The 20,515-nt window shown below is 37.6% G+C and overlaps 1 protein-coding gene across 12 annotated transcripts in view; it reads left to right on the top strand.

Moving 5' to 3' along the window:
- PAPOLG (poly(A) polymerase gamma) overlaps window positions 1-20,515 on the top strand; it is a 39,065-nt gene that overhangs the window by 4,577 nt on the left and 13,973 nt on the right. For 11 of the 12 annotated variants that reach the window (XR_002826916.1, XR_002826918.1, XR_002826925.1 and 8 more), the window contains 11 exons: window positions 2,058-2,124; window positions 5,629-5,710; window positions 5,936-6,045; window positions 7,568-7,621; window positions 9,333-9,444; window positions 11,541-11,630; window positions 14,970-15,108; window positions 16,162-16,234; window positions 17,013-17,133; window positions 17,507-17,591; window positions 17,981-18,034. Coding sequence is in view for 8 of the 12 variants with exons in the window: in XM_023746584.1 (XP_023602352.1) it covers window positions 2,058-2,124; window positions 5,629-5,710; window positions 5,936-6,045; window positions 7,568-7,621; window positions 9,333-9,444; window positions 11,541-11,630; window positions 14,970-15,108; window positions 16,162-16,234; window positions 17,013-17,133; window positions 17,507-17,591; window positions 17,981-18,034 (987 nt within the window). In the remaining 4 variants the exon portion in view is untranslated. The remainder of the gene's footprint in view (window positions 1-2,057; window positions 2,125-5,628; window positions 5,711-5,935; window positions 6,046-7,567; window positions 7,622-9,332; window positions 9,445-11,540; window positions 11,631-14,969; window positions 15,109-16,161; window positions 16,235-17,012; window positions 17,134-17,506; window positions 17,592-17,980; window positions 18,035-20,515) is intronic. The other variant, XM_023746576.1, reaches the window with a different exon arrangement.

Here is a 20,515-nt window from a genome sequence, read left to right as displayed (position 1 = left end):
TTGAGGTGGGAGTGTACCTGCTTTAAGGAATATATAGCAAGGTAGCCTGGTGTCTAAAGCAAGTGAGTTAAGTAGAGGAATGTGGGCGTAAAGAAAGTGAGGTAGAAAGGAGTTTGGAGGGGAAGGTCACTTAGGACATTGTAAGCCGCTATAAGTTTTGGCTTTGCCCTGGCTAGTGTTTTCAGTGGTTAGAGCATCAGGCCCCGCACCAAAAGGTCTCGGGTTTGATTCCCAGTCAATGGCACGGACCTGGGTTCAGGTTCCATCCCTGGGGCACATGCAGGAAGCAACCAACCAATGTGTCTCACATCCATGTTCCTCCCCCTCCCCTCCCCCCTTCTCCTTCCCTCTTCCTCCCTCTTCCCCTCTCCCACTCCCTCATGTGAGGATTAACAAAAAACAAAACAAAAAAGTTTTGGCTTTTACTTTGAGTAAAATGGGAAGCTATTAGGGTTTTGACCAGAAGGTTGATGTGATTTACTCATATTTTAACACAGTCGCTCTGGTTGCTATATTGAGAATAGTCTGAAGAGAGATCAAGTCTGAACTGGAGAAATTAGTTGGAAGGCTAATATAATCAGGGAAGAAATGATGGTGGCTGGCAGTGGTTATGATAAGAAGTAGAATTTTGGATATGTTTTAAAGGTAGGGTTGTCTGATGACTATGGAATGTGTGAGAGAGAAAAGATGAGAGAGGATCAAGAATGATGCCAAGGTTTTTGGTCTCAGCACCTCATGAAGGATGAAATTTCATTACCTGGGGAAGGCTGAGGGAGAAGCAAGTTTGGACAGATCCAGGAATCCAGTTTTTCATGTTATCTTTAAGATACTTAAACTCTACTTTTCCTTCTTTCTTTTTTTTATTATTATTTTTTAATCCTCAACTGACAATATTTTTCCATTGATTTTTAGAGAGGGAAAGAGAAATATTGATGTGAGAGAAACACATCAATTGGTTGCCTCTTGCATGTGCCCCGACCAGGGTCTGGGCCGGGGAGGAGCCTGCAACCAACATATATACCCTTGACGGAAATCGAATCCGGGACACTTCAGTCTGCAGGCTGGCACTCTATCCACTGAGTCAAACCATCCAGGCTCTTTTTTCTTCTTTTAATGTGGGATTTGGATATGCCATTGTTTGCAAATTTATTTTAATATCAGTTGCATTTATTAAGAATATTATTTCATAAAAAGCAGCCAGTGATTAATTTACCCATTTTAATTATCCAAAAACCTATGACTTTTAATGAGAGAAGGCTAATCTCTATTATTATCATATTGAATTGATTTTTATTCCAATGTAGGGCCAAAAAAGTTGATAACTCATTTGGCCTTTGCAGCCTTCTTGAAGGTAATTTTGACTTTTATTAGGCTTCTTGAATTTTGAAAATAACTCAAAGACTGAAAAAATACTGTTATCACATATATCATCTCTTTGGAACTCTTAGGGACCTAAGAATGCCAAAGAGATTTGATAGCATCAATCCTGTCTAATAAAGAGGAAACATGCAAATTAACCATCACACCATCACAAAGATGGCAGCACCCTGTCCCCTCAGCCCCGCCGGAGTCCCCCAGTCCTTTCAGCACCACCAGGGGATGCGGGGGCGGGGGGGGGGGGTTGGGGAGGTGGTGGCGGCAGGAGCATGGTGCAGCTGGACCTGCCCTCAGCCCCCCAGCTGCCCAGGGCCAGCCCAAGGCGCAGGCAAGCCTTGGATGGCGACTGCCCGAGGCTCAGGTAACCAGGGTTGGCCGAGGCTTGCGCTGCTGGCAGTGGCAGCAGCAGAGGTGTGATGGGGGCGTCACCTTCCCCTGATCGCCGGGTCGCTTCCCGCCCCTGAGGGCTCCTGGACTATGAGAGGGGGCAGGCCGGGCTGAGGGACCCCCTTCCAGTGCATGAATTTTCATGCACTGGGCCTCTAGTGTGTGTATAATATGCCTTTACCCTAACACCAACACAAAGGTACTGCCTATATACTTAGTTGCTTTTTAAGATATTGTTTGTTTGTTCATTTGTTTTTTAATCTAATACATGCTATTTTTTTTTATTATTATAGGCTGGTTGTTCTTGGTAAATTAAACAATTTAGTAAAAGAGTGGATTTCCGATGTTAGTGAGAGTAAGGTAAGACTTTAAAACTGCATTGAATTCATAGTTTCATTACATCCTGTTCTTTAGTAGTGGTAATAAGATATAGGAGTTGAGAATAATCTGAAATACATTAAAACTGGCTCTTTGGTATACTTGGTAATGAATTGGTCTGGACAGTGGAGTCTAAAAAAATGAGGATTTACCTCAGAGGTAGCCAATTAGCTAAAACTTCACATAAATATCTTGCATGACTCACAGTAATGGACCACAATTTAAATATCAAGATACTTTATTTAAAAAGCCAGATTTCGGACTTGTTGTGAAATATCAGCTCTGGCAATACTGGGCCTGCCTTTGTGGAAGGCAGGAAGAGGCTTGAATGGAATTGGGCTTCTGCTCTGCAGGAATGCCTCTCAGCTTCCCCACTTCCTGCCCTTTCTGAAGCAGCACCTGTCATTTATCAGTCAGTTTCTGTGTGTCTTAAGGGTACTTTCCTCAGTTGCATACCTGCGTGACCCCTGAGACAGGAGTTTGCAAACCCTAATTTATAATTATACAACTTTTCCTCCTGTGGTGGTTTAACTATTTTTCTTCTAAAATTAATTATTTATATTTTTGCTTTCTTAAGTATTGTTAATATAATTGTATTTTCATTTGTCTGAGAATCATCATTATGAATATTATATTACTGCCTGTACTAAAATGAGGGGGGGATGTTCAACTGGTGATACTTTTTGTCCCTTGACTAAGTGGCCCAAACTGTTGTATATTAAGGTTCTTGTTTGTTTTTTATAGTTTTCCCATCTTTCCCTTAACAGCAATCAGCTAAAAGTTAATGTCTCAGAGCAGTCAATGTGTCTCTGCAAACTCACTTTCTACTCTTTAATCTGCATGGATTTAGAAATTACATAAACATCTGTTAGACTTCTTTTTTTTACGACTTTTATTATTTCTTTCTGTACCTATGATACATATTTAAAATTGAGTTCTTTTAAACAAAATTATGAATAAGGTTATGAGGGACTCTGCTAAGTCTGTAGTCATTGGGTTTAAATAAATGGTCTTCATGCTGTTTACTTTTGCTGCCAAATGGCTATTGGCTCATTTCTTAGCTCTCAGTAGGGTTATCAGTAGTTGAAATTTTCGGATAAGTTGTATTTTGAGCAAGTTAAATGCTAGTCATGAGTAATAAAAAAAATTCATATTTATTTCTCTGCTACTAGGTGATAAACTCCTTAAGAAAAAGGCCTGTCTTGTTCAACTGCACCACCCCAGGACAGGGCTCAGGCATTAAATAAATGTTAGGGAAACCTGTTGTCCCTCTCTAATCAGTTCATAATTTCAATGGGTGTGCAAACCAAATACCCAACTTGCTAGAATTATTTTAAAATCAGAGTAACCAGCTTCATAACTTCTTGTGTATGATCTTTATGTCAACTATTGTGGTTGTGCAGAAGTCTTTGCTTCCATCCCCATTCAAGGGTGCATTTATTAGCAAAAAGAGTTAATTTGTTGAGAGATGACCTAATTTTCTCACTTTATAGTTTCTTTGCACTTAGAATTAAAATTTTCAATGTCAAATGTTTTTTTAATTAGTAAAATTGCTTTTTATTCCATTTTAATCAATTAGCTCTTTAATCTGCAAAAACCCTGTAGCTGGTTTTCACTCAAAATCTAGGCATAAAACCATTGTTAAAATTTTGAAACTGCCACAACTTGGCTTTTTTCTAAAGCAAAGTAAATAAAATATCTACTTATTTGAAAATTTAAATTGGTTTTAACATCATCTGTTACATGGATAAGGTGATTGGTCATTTTATGTATCAATTATAATTCCCTTCATTTATGCATGCTTTAGTTTGGAAAATATCTGAAGGATTTGAGTTAGATCAAAGATTATTTGAATAGTCTATACACAATTGGGATATTTAAACAGCCTAGAACTCCAAATCAAATCATTTTAGTTAATAGGTTTGTGGCAAAAATATTTTACTTGGAGCTTTTGTGTGTTACTTTCTGATATATCATGCAAGAATCATGTTTTTCAAAGTAGGAAGGTCTTAGGAGGAGGGTAAAATAAAAGGTCCTTGCTTCTCTATCCTTTGATTTATATTAGTCATCAATAAATTTACTAACTTCATTCTAGCTATAAAGTTATTTATGATACTCTTGAAACATTAATATTTATTAAGCAGAGGAAATAACAATATCCTATTATACAGATATTTTTATTCAAGTTAATCAGCAGATATTATTCTTTGGAATTTTCACTGGGCATTGTGGGGAAATAAGAATTGTAGGAGACACCATTCTCATCTTCCAAGGAATTTAAATATAGTTGAAGAGGTGGGACTTACAGAAAAAGAATGATCACTAAATATAATATAAAAGGGGTTAAAGATAATAGTAGAGGAGCAGTGAGGGGGGAGCGGAAGATAATTAGGAAAGGCTTCATGAAAGAGGTGGAACTTGAAGTGAACTTTGAAAAATAGATGGTATTGAGATACTCAGAAAGAGATGGGCAAACATTCATGGCAGGGAAAATGGCAAATGCAATGGGAAGGAGACTGGATTGTGTGACATGTTGGCAGTTGGAGCTTCAGAAGGGAAGATCAGGAGACGAGGCAAGGAAGATTCATAGGAGCATATTGTGAACTTCCTTAGGATCCAAGGATCCTTACCTCAGTGGTCAGGGAAGAGTGTATTGGGAAGTTTTGAGTAGAAGAGTTATAATAGAGTAATTTAAGAATATCAGTGAATTTTGTACACAGTGGAATAAGAGAAAATAAAGACTAAGGGCAAAAGGATAGCTTTATGCTACTGTTAAATGTCCTAGAATTAAGGGGGTGATAGTTGAATAGAAAGTAGGTGACATGAGGGATATAAACTAAAAATTGTAAGCCAAAAAGAAGAAGAATGAGTATAGGTATGGGCAGAAAGGTTGCTGAGCTAGGATCAAGAAATTAAGATTATCTGTCACAAAAAACAAAGGGCAGATGGGATTAGTCAAGAGTATCCTTATATAATAAAAGGTTAATATGCAAATTGTCCTGTGGAAGTTCGACAGGGAGTTGGGCCACTCGCTATGACATGTGCCGACCACAAGGGGGCGGCGTGGAACGAAGGAAGGCCCCAATTGGCCCTAATCACCGGCCAGGCCTAGGGACCCTACCCATGCACAAATTTCGTGTACCAGGCCTCTAGTGATAATATAGAGAGCTGAAAGCATTAATTAGTTTGGTAAAATTCCTTGTGGCTGTTGAGAGTGATGGAGCCAAAGATATGCAATTGGAGGGGACAAGTAGGGTCAAGTGATAAAAATGTTTTTCTTCTATAGAGATGTGTGTATGTGTAGTGGACATGGATTTGTTTTGTCTTCCCTCCTTATTTCAAGCTGCAACCAAAAGAGCTCCGAAGTAATTTTACAAACTTTAGCTTACCAAAGTTGACAAATACAGTATGTATCTGTAGCAGTTAGGTGATTTTTATGCTAAATAATTTGAATAATTGAATGCCTTTTGTTTAATTTTATTTTAGAATCTCCCACCTTCTGTTGTGGCTACTGTTGGTGGTAAAATTTTCACTTTTGGCTCCTATAGGCTTGGAGTACATACCAAAGGTAACTGCTTTTCTGTGTTCTGATAAAAATGTTCACTAGAAAACTTCTATTTGTTCATAATTTAAAAATACAGAAGAAAAAATTCCTATTATCTCACTACTCAGAACTAATTATTATTAGCATTTTCTGTAGTCATTACATATTTTCTTTTACATGTTTGTGTGTACTTAACAAAAATATGATACATAATATGCTCTTCTTGATAAGAAATACTTTGATTTGTAGGAGCTGACATTGATGCACTTTGTGTAGCTCCAAGACATGTGGAGAGATCTGATTTTTTTCAGTCTTTTTTTGAAAAATTGAAGCATCAAGAGGGCATTAGAAATTTAAGGGTAAGTATCCTCTGGTATGTAGTATCTTGAACTTGTTAATAAATAGCTGTAAAAGCTAAGGTTTACGATTGTTGAAATATTTCTTAAGAAGTTGCTCTATCTTGTTAAAATAATGATAATGGTTAATAACATGGGCTTTATCGTTTTACACATCTGGATTTGAATCTAGAAATCTACCAAATATTAGATCTTAGATTTTGGTCAAGTTATCCATTCTCTCTGAGCCTTCGTTTTCCTCTCTTATAAAGTGGAGATGGCATATAATAACATTTTTATAAAGTTTTTCTGAGGATCCATGAGATAATTTACATATATAAAGTTTAATTAGTAGTAACCCTTTATATGTGTACTAGAGGCCTGGTGCATGGATTCATGCACTGGTGGGGGCATGGCCTGTGGTGATCCGCCTGCAGTGGGAGCGCCGCTCATTCTGGTCAGCCGAGTGGTGCTCCCTGTGGGAGTGCACTGACGACCAGGGGGCAGCTCCTACGTTGAGCATCTGTCCCCTGGTGGTGAGTGCACGTCATGGCAACTGGTTGACGGTTGTTCCGGTAGTTCCACCATTCAGTCACTGGGCTTTTATATATGTAGATATGTAGCCATTCATTCAGCAAATTAGTTTCAGCATTAATGATTCATCAGACACTGGCCTTAGTCCCACAAATACAGTAGTGAACAAGACATTGTTTATGGGAAGGAGGGATTAGGGGAACTAACCAAGTGAATAGTTTTAATACAATCTGAGATGCTAGGATAAGATGAAGTTCAAAGGATCTGCATTATTTGGGTGTGTGGGAATAGAGAAGACGGTTAAAAACTTATATTCGGATTAAGGAAGACTCAGACTTTTCTACTAAATCTAAACTATATTGACTGTATTATTTTTTGATAGATTAATCATAAGTTCTTTTTTTTAAACTATATTTTATTGATTTTTCACAGAGAGGAAGGGAGAGAGATAGAGAGTTAGAAACATCGATGAGAGAGAAATATCGATCAGCTGCCTCCTGCACATCTCCTTCTGGGGATGTGCCCACAACCCAGGTACATGCCCTTGACCGGAATCGAACCTGGGACCTTTCAGTCCGCAGGCCGACGCTCTATCCACTGAGCCAAACCGGTTTCTAATTTCTAACACAAGTGCTCTTTGTAAATAATCAGTTTTCAATTTGATCAACAATAATAAGTACTCAGATGATAGCAATTCTGCCTGCCAGTTTGTGATGAATATTTTTAGGAGATTAAGTTAGATAACAGCTGTCATAGACATTTTGTGCATCTTAAATAACACAGTCACAAAGTAGAAGTACTAACCTAGAATGTGAGGCCAAGAACATTTTCACTTTTTCTGTTGAGTTTAATACAAATTGGGAGCAAAGGAATTCACATTATTGGCAATTAGGAAGGATTTAGAAAGGATTACAGCTTATCTATATGGAGCAGAGGTATTCATATTATCAGCAAATAGGAAAGATGTAGAAAGGATTATGCCATGTATATATAAATTTTTCTTTTTTTGTAGGCTGTAGAAGATGCCTTTGTACCTGTTATAAAATTTGAATTTGATGGAATTGAGGTAAGTGTTTTTAATATTTTTCTGACTGTACAGTTGAACTATTTAACCCATAAGGGCTTTTTGAGTTATTTTCTTTTTTTAAAATAAGACTTAAGAATCTATTTTAACTAATCAAATAGTCTTTAAATAGACCCTCACATTCCTCTTTCCTATATCTGTTGATTTCTCACCATGGAAAATGAACCAACTTTCATCCCTACCCTAGTCTCATTTCCATAATCTCCTAACATAATTATATTATGTTAATTGCTTTGCGATTTATTTGCTTAGGCCTTATTCTTAAGACTAATTCAAACCCTCCTGTCATATTTGTCTAAATCTCCTTTAAATAGATTTCTCGGTATTCTGTCATCATTCTGGGAAAATATCTCAGAATCTTCTCACCTGTTCCAGTTCACTCTGATTATTCTCTATGGCTGATATATACAGCTGACATCCTAACATCTTTTTTTTTTACTATCATCCTGGGATTTCCTCTTGCCTCTCTCTAGAGTTTTCTTTCTTGACTCTCATTTTAGTGGCACTTATCCACTAGCTTCCTGAGAAAGAGCACATGGTTTTGAGATCTTGCATGTTTAAAATATCTTTCTTTTTTTCTCACACCAAAATGGTAGTTTGGCTAAGTAATGGTTCTCAGAATTTTGAAGGCCTTGCTTCATTGTCTTACAGCTTCCATGCCGTGTTGAAAAGTGTGATGCCATTTTAATTTCCTCATCCTTTGTATGTGATCTATTTTGTCTCTTTGGACACTTATATGATTTTTTTCCCCTAGTCTTCACAGTTGTAAAATTCATGGTGATATACTTTAGTATATGTCTTTTCAATTAAATATGCTAGGTATTCAGTAGTCCTCTTTCAACTTAGAAACCCCTGCCCTTCAGTTCTTGGAAATTATATTGACTTCCATTGGATTTCCTTCCTTTGTTTTCTCTCTCCTTTCTGGAGCTCCTAATATTTGTATGTTGGACCTCCAGGATTGCCACCCCCCCCTTTTTTTTTCTCCAAATTTTTTCCTTCCACTTATTGGCCACATCTTCATATTTTTGTTTTGCTTTTTGTGATTTTCTCTTCCAAACTTTCTATTGCTTTCCATTTCTGTCACATACTTAATTTCTAAGAATTTTTATATTCTCTTAAATATTCCTCTTTGTTATGTATGTATTTACAGCCTCTTGTCCTTATTTCCTGGTTATAAATATTTTTAATCTTTGCTGTTTGAGATCTGCTGAGTTGTTATCACTTACCCGTCTACTTTCCAGCTTTCATAATTTTTGCTGTTGTCTCATATTTTCCTTTGTCCTAATGAGTTATGTGTTTAAAAACAAAATAAAACTAAACAAAACAAAATTTTGCTGGTATTTTAGAGGGGTCTCAAGAGGGAGTGAATGTAAATGTGTGTTGGATCTGCCATCTTTATCTAGAAATTCACTTATAAGGTCTTAAGTTGGTTTTTTGGTGTGTGTTTGTTTTTTTTAAGCTTGGCATATATGTTAAAATTAAAATACTTTCCCTTAATTTGAAGATTCAATTGCCCTCACAAAACTTTTGGTGATTTTCGCATCTGAGATGCCTACATAGGCCTTTTGAAGTTTTAAAGAACTTCCAAAACTAATAATTACAACATTTTACATTTTTGAGGTGGGGATGGGGGAGAATGAACTAGAAGGAGAAAAAGTAATATTTTTCTCTTTTTTTTTGCATCTTTCCAAAGATTGACCTAGTTTTTGCAAGACTGGCAATACAAACCATATCAGATAATTTAGATCTAAGAGACGACTCTCGACTGAGAAGCCTTGATATAAGGTGTATTCGCAGCCTAAATGGTAAGCTTCTAAAAAGAATTCTCAGCCATCTGCCTGAAAACAATTTGACATATAGAGATCTTTTTGCAGAACTAGTAATGGACTTTTAAAGGGATTCGACTAAATCGTTTTTAAAATGATGTAATTTTCTCTATGCACATTTCTCTGACCACATTTAAACATCTTTAAAAGAAATTTGTTTGAATGTTGTTTATGTTTGTAATAGTGGTTTTCAAACATATTGGTCTCAGGACCCGTTTACACTCTAAAAATTTATTGAGGACCCCAAAGATCTTCTGTTTATGTAGGTTATATCTAGTACTGACCATCTAATATGGTCAATATTTACCATATCAGAAATAAAAACCAAGAAAATTTTAAAGGGTGTGTTAGTTCATTTTAAAATAACAGTAAACATTTTTGTGTGAGCAATGGCTTTGTTTTGCATTTTTGCAAATCTTTTTAATATTTGATTTAGTAGAAGATAGCTAAATTTTCATATCTCCTTTTATAGTCAATATCTTACAATGTTTTGTTTTGATTGAAGCATAGGAAGAGAAACTGGCCTCTTAAAGATATGTAATTGGAATAGGGAGGAGTATTTTAATAATCTTTTCAGATAATTGTAGATATTCTTTGATACTACACTAAAACTTGACCAATAATAGTTTTTTTTCTTTTCCATAGTTTTATTGAGGTCTAATTACATACCATAAAATTCATTCTTTTTAGGTATACAATTTAGTAGTGCAGAGTATATTCAGAGTTGTGTACAACAGTTGAATTTTGGAACATTTTCATCATCCTCAAAAGATCCCTCATACCTATTTGCAATCATTCCCTTTTCCAAGTCCCCAGTCCTAGGCAACCACTAATATACTTTCTATTTCTATAGATTTGCCTTTCCTGGACATTTCATATAAATGGGATCATTAGTTTTGTGTCTGGCTTCTTTCACTTGTAATGTTTGTGAAGTACATCTATGTTTGTAGTATGTTTCAGTAGTTTCCTCCTTTTATTGCTGAGTAAAAGTGATCTTTTTAAAAAGGTTAGTTAGAATATCTAATCTAAAACCATATCAGTTAACTTTTTGAACTGTTACATTAAAAATCCATTGGTCTACCTTGTTCTTTAATTGGATTTTTTTATCCATGCTTGATTTTGTACGATGATGACTTCATCATTTGGAAAATTTTGGTTCACAAAATTATTTGGCTCTTCTAAATGTTAACTCACATTTTGTTATAAAATCAAAATTACATTTATTAATATCTCCAATATCATCAGAAAAGTATAAGTATTAGAAAGCTGTCAAGCTCACAGTAACAGATACTAGTTATCCAAAATTCTAATTTTTACTTGGAAGCTCAAATGTTATTATTGGCAACAAATTTTTGTCATTTGTTTTCTTTGATATAAGGCTCACTTTGTTTTGTTTTTAGAAAGTATCTGCTAAATACTCAAGCATGAATAGCCATAGTTGTCTGTCAATCATTATTTCAAGTGAAGTTGGTATTCCTTAAAAAAAAATGGGTAGCTCAGCTTGCCTCGAACATGTTCAAATATCCGCACAGGTTCCTTAGCTCTCTTCTAACTGCAAATGTGTGGCAGTAAACATGTCTGCTTAGTACAGTGTTGCTACAGCTTTAATTTACTGCTAAGGTACCAGCAGTTTTACCCACCACTTCTTTCAGTGCAAATGTTAACACAGTGAAACAAGGCAAAGAAAGCCTTAATGCAGTTATAAAAATGGGTTTGATCTAACAGATTCCCAGGGGTCCTTAGACCATACTTTGAGAACTACTGGTTCATAGTATCTTTTGTTTAACTGAATCATTGTGTTTTGCTGTCCTTCTAGAGTGCAACAGTAAATCACAGTGTTTGTGAATAAGGTTTGCATTAAAGCAATAACACTTTTATAACTTGGGAGCATTTAATTAACAGTCAAGTCAAATGTGGAAGAATGCTAAAAAGATAGACCTATCCCTTATTTTAGTATTGGATTGCTTTACCCATGTGCTTTGAATTCTTTAAATTAATTTAATTCTTTAAATGAAAGTCTTTGAATTAACTAGGTTTTGTTGCATAATGAAATACGAGTGCTTTATCTTTTTCAGGATGTAGAGTTACTGATGAAATTTTGCATTTAGTGCCAAATAAAGAAACTTTTAGACTCACCCTAAGGGCAGTCAAATTATGGGCAAAACGTAAGTATCCCAACTCTTATTGTATGTTTGCATTATAAAATTATAATTTTCTTTTTTATTGTTGACAATGTTACAGATGTCTCCTATTTTCTCCTTTTTGCTTCCTTCTACCCAACCTCTGCCCCACTCTAGGCCTTCCCCATACTGTTGTCTATGCCCATGGGTTAAGCATATATGCATATATGTTCTTTGGTTAATCTCTTCCTGTCCCCTCCCACCTCCCAACCTCTACTGAGATCTGTTATTCTGTTCCATGCATCCATACGTATGGATCTATTTTGTTTGTCAGTTTATTTTGTTCTTTAGATTCCACATATAAGTGAGATGATGTGATATTTGTCTTTCTCTTACTGGCTTATTTCGCTTACATAATAGTCTCCAAGTCCATCTATGCTGTCTCAAAGGGTAAGAGATCCTTCTTTTTTACAGCCACATACTCCATTGTGTAAATTACCACACTTTTTTATTCACTCATCTACTGATGGGTGCTTGGGCTGTTTCCAGATGTTAGCTATTGTAAATAATGCTGATATGAACATAGGGGTGATTATATTTTTTCTGATTGGTGTTTCCTGATTCTTAGGATATATTTTCAGAAGTGGGATCGCTGGGTCAAATGGCAGTTCCATTTTTAATTTTTTGAGGAACCTCCGTACTGTTTTCCACAGTGACAGCACCAGTCTGCATCCCCACGAGCAGTGTACTAGAGTTCCCTTTTTTCTACATCCTTGCCAGCATTTAGTGTTTGTTGATTTATTGATGTAGACATTCTGGCAAAATTATCATTTTTAGTTGCTAATGATAGAAGCATACATGAAAACTCTTGAGCCTATTGATACCGATTGAGGTCCAATAAGTTTTGGAGAAGCTGTTTCTTTTTCAGGTGCAATAGTTATGGTGCTATAATGTGTAACTGTACTTCTTTCTCCCATGGCTGAAAACTGAAAGCCCCTGACTTTCCATCTTGGGTTTCAGCCAGGCAGTCAGAATGAGTTAGGACTGAAGAGTATACTCTTCACTGATCTTTGAGCTCTCTTTGGGCAGGAGTGTCTTACTTATCTTTACTCCCCATCACCAACAAAGTTTATAGTAAGTGTTCAGTAAATTTATTAAATGAAAAGCCTACAGTGATAGTTTTAACTTGTTTTTGTTTTACGCTATAACACCCTTCTAATAAAACCTGGAACTGCACTAGTTTAAATGTATAGGATATGGTTAGTAAAAGGCCCAGTCCTGAGCTGGCATAGCACATTTGTACTATTTGTAACTACATTTAACTGCTACACTTCTGGCACCAGGTTTTATATAGTCTGAAACAGTGCTCTCCAATAAAAACTTTCTGTGATGATGGAAATGTTTCCTATTGTGCTGTCCAATACAGTAACCATGTAGCTACCAAGTTCTTGAAACATGCAAGTGAGAAACTAAATTTTAAATTTTATTTTATTTTTTTTTAAATATATTTTATTGATTTTTTACAGAGAGGAAGGGAGAGAGATAGTTAGAAACATCGATGAGAGAGAAACATCGATCAGCTGCCTCCTGCACACTCCCCACTGGGGATGTGCCCGCAACCAAGGTACATGCCCTTGACCGGAATCGAACCTGGGACCTTTCAGTCCACAGGCCGACGCTCTATCCACTGAGCCAAACCGGTTTCGGCAATTTTAAATTTTATTTAATTTAAAATTAAATAGCACCTAAGAGAAGTAAAAAGGTATGTCCACACAAAAACTGATGAACAAGAGTTCATAGCAGCTTTATTCATAATAGTAAAAAAGTAGAAACAACCGCATTATATAAACTGATGAACAGGTAAACAAAAAGTGCTATTCCTATAATGTGGAGTATTATTTGGCAATAAAAAAGGAATGAGGTATTTATTGATATATGTTACAACATATATGAACATTGAAACCATTATGTTGAATGAAAGAAGCCAGTAATAAAAGACCACATATTGTACAATTCCACTTATATGAAATGTCCAGAACAGCAAATCTATAGAGACAAAGTAGATTATAGGTTGCCTAAGTTATGGAGGATTGGGGGCCACAGGAAATGTAATGTCAAAGGTTTCTTTGAGGGTGATGAAAATGTTCCAGAATTGATTGTAGTGATGATTGCACAACTCGGTGAAGAATATATTAAAAGCCATTGAATTTTATACTTTAAATGGATGAATCCTAAGGTATGTAAATGATGTCTCAATAAAAGCTGTTACACGCCCCCCTCAAAAAAAATAGCCAAATGTAACTAGTAGCTACCATAATATTAGTGCACATCTAAAAAGACCTTAAGCAAGTAGAGTTTGTCTTTTGGCTCAGTTACCTTGTATAGTCAGGATAAAGTAATTTACACTGAGAGGATATCACAAGTAATTTGTCTTCCCTTACAGATTAAATGCCATGTTTTGTTAATTCTTAGGCATATCTTTCACATTTAATATATCTGAAATTGATATATAAACAGTTGTATTTTTTCTCTTGTTTGCTTAATGGGATATAAAATCATGCTATATTATATAATTGAAAGAGGATCTTAAGTTTGCTGAAATATGGTAATGCTTTTTTATAGATTGCTATAAGAAACAATCATACGAGAATTGAGTAGTATCAGTGATGTGCTGTGCTTTATGGAAAATTCTAAAGTTATGCAAATTATGCAGAATAATTATGCAAAATACTAAACTTAGTCCCTAGCTTTATACTTGATTTTAAAATGCCCATGAATATGATTACTAATGAAATGTTTATTCTTCCCTACTTATAGAACTCTCCAGATATCTTGCCTTTTTTTCATTTCTTTCTCAACCGTAAATATTGAAATGTGGGAGATTCCAATGTCATATCAGTGGAGTCTAGTTGGGCAGTCAGAACGGAGACAGGGAATAAGGGTTTCTGTATTGGAGGGCAAAGTAGGGGGCTATGGTGAGCAGGTTATGGTTTACCAATAAGACTAGGCCTAGCATGAAGGTCTACTTCTTGATTTTAATGTGGTTTTTTTTTAAAATATATTTTTTATTGATTTCAGGGAGAGGGGGAGAGAGAAACATCAGTGATGAGAGAGAATCATTGATCTGCTGCCTCCTGCACACCCCCTACTGGGGATCCTGCCCGCATCTCGGGCATGTGTCCGGACCTGAAATCAAACTCTGATCTCCTGGTCCATGGGTTGATGCTCAACCACTAAGCCACACTGGCTGGGAGATTTTAATGTTTCTATAGAGGGAAAGAGTTCTAAGCAACAGTCTTATGAAGGAAGTAATCCTGTTCTTTACAGTTGAATGACATGGATAGTAGGTCCTAACGATAATTAACAAATATATTAATTTTATAGGACGTGGTATTTATTCCAACATGCTGGGATTCCTTGGTGGTGTCTCTTGGGCAATGCTAGTTGCAAGAACTTGCCAATTATATCCAAATGCAGCAGCTTCTACTTTAGTTCATAAGTTCTTTTTAGTTTTTTCCAAGTGGTAAGTATTCATATGCATACTTTCACTTACTTACTAACCTCTGCCTATTTGGAACTTTGTTTGGAAATTTAAGAGCTATGTATAGATTTTTTTTTTTTGTCTTAACATTTTCTTTCTATTTATTTATTTTGGTTAATCCTCACCCGAGGATATTTTTCCATTGATTTAGATAGAGTGGAAGAGAGGGAGGGGAAATGGGGGAGAGAAAGAGAAACATCAGGGCTGGGGACTGAACCTACAACCCAGGTATGGGCCCTTGGGTGTATGGGCAAATGCTCTAACCATTTAAAAACGCCATCCATGGCTTATATTCTTTTTTTTCTTTTTTTTTTTTTTTTTTTTTTTTTTATATATTTTATTGATTTTTTACAGAGAGGAAGGGAGAGAGACAGAGAGCTAGAAACATTGATGAGAGAGAAACATCGATCAGCCGCCTCCTGCACACCTCCTACCGGGGATGTGCCCGCAACCCAGGCACATGCCCTTGACCGGAACCGAACCCGGGACCCTTCAGTCCGCAGGCCGACGCTCTATCCACTGAGCCAAACCGGTTCTGGCTCTTTTTTTTCTTTTTCGTTGAAAGTTTAAAAACATCAAATTAGAGGGAGTGTTGGGACATCAGATGTCACTTTCCAGGGGTCTATAAATGCGCATCTTTAGCTTGAGAGAGTGGTCACAATACTAGCCAATTACTATGTCGAGGTCATTTAAGATCTCCTCATGTAAAATATAGATAATAATCATAGCTGCTGCATGGGTTTGTTAGGAGTATTTTCAGTAAATATTAGTTGTTGCTGTTGTCAGAGTTAATACATGAAAGTAAATGAGAAGGAAAGGAAAAATTCAGATTTAAATTAGATACAGCTAATGGGCAAAGCTGTATTTACCCTTTCAGAGAACATTGCTTTAAAATGATCCACTTTTTTCCATTTTTTAAAATGCCCAATACCCAAAACATTTGCTATATGAAAGTTGGAACAAAGTCAAATAATGTTAACATTTCATATGGTTACTGAGGTGAGGTCCTATGTGAGCTAATCTGTCTTATGTTAGGGAATGGCCAAATCCTGTGCTGCTGAAGCAACCAGAAGAAAGCAATTTGAATTTGCCTGTTTGGGATCCTCGGGTAAGTGACTTATTATAGAATTTCATTAAGTCTTTTATGAAAAGGACAGTTCTCTAAATTATAATCTAAAGATAATTCTCCTTGTGCCTGCTCATCTTCTTTCTAATGTAACTAAAGTCCCTTCCCTTCCTCTGCTGTGCTTTTTGGTGCAGATGATGTGTTTTTCCAATGATAATCCAAATGTTATGTCATTAAAAATCACCCATATAAGACTATGGGAGTGGGTGTATCAACCAAAATGTCATAATCTATTTTTAAAACTGTCTTACAAATAATTTCTTATACAGTACTGAAGTACATATGTAAAAGATTTGCTTTGCAGTACAATTTAAAAAGCAGATTCATGGTTCCAAAATAGCATAAGTCTTACCTTGCATTTTAATTTGCTTTTAGAGTAATTGCTCATTTTTCTGAGTAACATAGGGGAAGTCACTGAATGAATAGGTGCAGAAAAAGGGTTGAGAACCATTGGACCAGATAATGCTTATTTGCAGCTATGATAGTGTGTTTCCCTGGTTCTAAGAGACTATTGTTTATAAGGTGCACCATCAATTTAACAGCTTTTCAGGGGAAAAATAAACTTCTGCAGAGTTTCCATTGACTGTCAGGCACATCTGACTTCAGAAATAAATGTAGTTGGGGATGGGATATGTACTTTTTAGAATTGAGGAAATGTAGTATTAAATTTATATTTCATATTCTTCAGACTTTTGGGGAAATGAAGTGAGGACAACTGAAATAGGAGAATAGATCAATTATTCTGCTTCTAATTTCACAGGTAAATCCATCAGATAGGTATCATCTCATGCCCATAATCACCCCTGCCTACCCACAACAGAATTCTACGTATAATGTGTCCACATCAACTCGAACAGTAATGGTAGAAGAATTTAAACAAGGTAAACCTATTGGCCCTATTGCCCTTACATATTCCCACAAGGTTTTGGTTGACAACAATTTTATTCTATTTTGTAGTTACTTATGCCTGTTATTTCTTAAAATTCTTTGAAATGTGTATTTATTTTTTCAGTAATTGGTTTTCCAAAATATATTATAATATTAAGGCCAGAAATGGAATCAGCCCAATCTGGTTGAAGTTGACTTTTGTGTTCTGAGAAAGAACATAATAAAGTTACTTTTTTTTTTTTACTCAAGAATTTGGTGGGGTTAGAGGTTTGGGGGTAGGGTAATACAATAATGCAGGAGCTGATAGATATGATAGTCATTGTTTAAAATCTCTCTCTCTCTTTCTCTCTCTCTCTTTAAACTTAGGTCTTGCAGTCACAGGTGAAATTCTTCAAGGGAAATCAGATTGGTCCAAACTACTTGAGCCACCAAATTTTTTTCAAAAGTATAGGTATTTGAAATTTTCCATTTTGTGTGTGTGTGTATAAAGAATAACATAAACTTATTACAAAGTTAATAAATGATAGGTCACAATTGTCATGTAATTTCAACTGAGTGAGAATAGGTTACCAGAACTCCTAAGTGATCAGTTTCTATATTGTAGTAGTACAGTATATAACCCATTGTTCGTGGTTTTTTTGTTTGTAGTGAATTGTTTTTTTCATTGCAGTGTCTGGAATTAATTTTGTAACAATTAAAGTATGTTTTGATTTTCATAAATTGTGTGCCTGCATTAGCTCTTTTGTTCATTGGGAGAAAGAAAAAGTAAGATGGAAAAGCAGACACTAACAATTTTTATTGCTTTTTATTCCCCTGATTGTTGCTGAAAATTCTTCATAGACATTATATAGTATTGACTGCCAGTGCATCAACAGAAGAAAACCATCTAGAGTGGTAAGACTTATATTTCAAGTTCTCTACCTACTGTTATAAATGGTAAAGCACCATATAAATATGTTACCACCATAAACACTTTCTCTATTTTCAAAATTATTAAATCTGATTAATGACTTGTACATGACCATGGAGCATCACCCACTGATTTATCTATTGTCTATGGCTGCTTTCCTGCTACAAGGCAGAGTTGAACATTTGCAACAGAAACAATGGAGCACAGAGGCTAAAACTTTTATCTGGCCTTTTATAGAGAAAGTTTGCCAATCTCTCATTTAGATTACCTTGAGGAATAATTCAGTGTTTTGTATACCTACTGTTGGAGCACACACAGTTAAAATGTGTAAGCTTTTTCTAGTGTTTAAAAAAAATGTAAAAGTGTTCTTGTAGCTAGTCTTTCTAATTCTTAAAATCATTAAATTAATATGATAGCTGACAGCAGTCACCTTTCTTAAGTGAGATAGAAAGTTGCAGAAATCTGATGAAACTTTGGATATTTTAGGAGTATCTGATCTGATTTTAGTGAATTTTTAAATGTAATATCTAGTATCAATTCTGTGAAAATCTTAGCCTTTTAAAAAAATCTTTATTGTTAAAAGAGTATTATATGTGTATTTCATAAATTAAGGGCCAATTACTAGCTTTTTTGGGTCACATTATTTAAACATATCTTACCCTTTTTAAAGAAATATATCTTTATTGATGAAAAAGTATTACAGGTGTCCCCTCGCTTAATTGCCCCCTTTTCTCTCCTCCACCCAGATCCCACCCCACACCAGGTCTTCACGACCCTATTGTCCGTGTCCATGGGCTGTGCATATCCTATCTAATAAAAGAGAAACATGGTAATTAGCCGTACCTCCGCTACCCTTTCCATTGGCTAATCAGCATATCCTTATGCAAATTAACTGCCAACCAAGCTGACGCGAACAGGGAGGCTTGCTTGCTCCAGTGATGGAGGAAGCCAGGTTCCCCGCCTGCTGCTGCCGGCCTCTGAGCTTGCAGTTTGAAACATTGTAACAAATATAGAAGCTAAACAAAACCCCAGAAACCTGCTTTAGTCAGCCTGGCTTCAGCCATCAGGATCGCAACATTGTTTCAAATACAGAAGGTAAACAAAGGCCAGAAACCTGCTTTCAGCAGCGGAGGCCTCATAGCTGGAGCCGAGCCTCAGAGCTAAAGCTGGCCCAGAATAAAAAAAAAGAAAAAAAGGAGCAGTTGGGAGCTTCAGTCACCCGCCAGCCTGAAAACAGCCCTCAGCCCCTCACCCAGACTGTCCAGGCACCCCAGTGGGGACCCCCACCCTGGAGGGGGTGTGTCCAGCTGCAAACAGCCATCATCCCCTCACCCAGGCTGGCCAGGCACCCAAGCGGGACCCTCACCCTGATCCAGGACACCCTTCAGGGCAAACCAGCCGGCCTCCACCTGTGCACCAGGCCTCTATCCTATATAGTAAAAGGGTAATATGCCTCCCAGCACCGGGATCAGCGGAGCCGCGAGGCCTCCTGGCCCCTGGAGCAGCGTGACAGGGGGCAGCGCCCAAACCCCCTGATCGCCCTGCGGCTCTGTGTGTGACAGGGGGCAGGGCCACAACCTTCCTATCTGCCCTGCTCTGTTCGTGACAGGGGAAGGCACCCCAACCCCCTGATCAGCCCTGCTCTGTGCCTGATAGGGGGAGCTCCCCAAACCCCTGATCGCCCTGCGGCTCTGTGTGTGACAGGGTAGAGCCATAACCTCCCCATCGGCCCTGCCCTGAGTGTGACAGGGTGCGGTGCCCCAACCCCCTGATCTGCCCTGCTCTGTGTGTGACGGGGCAGTGCCCCAACTCCCCTATTGGCCCTACTCTGTGAGTGACAGGGGGGAGCTCCTCAACCCCCTGATGGGCCCTGCTCTGTGAGTGACAGGGCAGCACCCCAACCCCCTGATTGGCCCTGCTCTGTGCGTGACGGGGGTGGCGCTGCAACCTCCCCATCGACCCTGCCTTGAGTGTGACGGGGCGGTGCCCCAACCCCCCAATCGGCCCTACCCTGAGCGTGACTAGGGGTGGCATCGCAACCTCCCGATCCGCCCTGCTCTGTGCATGACAGGGGACAGCGCCCCAACTCCCCAATCGGCCCTGCTCTGAGCCCGACCAGGGGCTGCACCTAGGGATTGGGCCTGCCCTCTGCCACCTGGAAGCGGGCCTAAGCCAGCAGGTCGTTATTTCCCGAGGGGTCCCAGACTGCGAGAGGGCACAGGTCGGGCTGAGGGACCTCCCCTTCCCCCCCCCCCCCCGAGTGCACAGATTTTTGTGCACCAGGCCTCTAGTCCTATATAATAAAAGGCGGATATGCAAATCGACTGAATGGGGAAATGACTGGTCGCTATGACACGCACTAACCACCAGGGGCCAGACACTCAACACAGGAGCCTTCCCCTGGTAGTCAGTGCGCTCCCACAGGGGAGTGCTGCTCAGCCAGAAGCTGGGCTCATGGCTGGTGA

This window comes from Myotis lucifugus, unplaced genomic scaffold, assembly GCF_000147115.1.
Source record: "Myotis lucifugus unplaced genomic scaffold, Myoluc2.0 scaffold_6, whole genome shotgun sequence".
NCBI lineage: Eukaryota > Metazoa > Chordata > Mammalia > Chiroptera > Vespertilionidae > Myotis > Myotis lucifugus.
The sequence above is the reverse complement of the archived record's forward strand: the minus strand, read 5'-3'. Positions and strand labels throughout refer to the sequence as shown.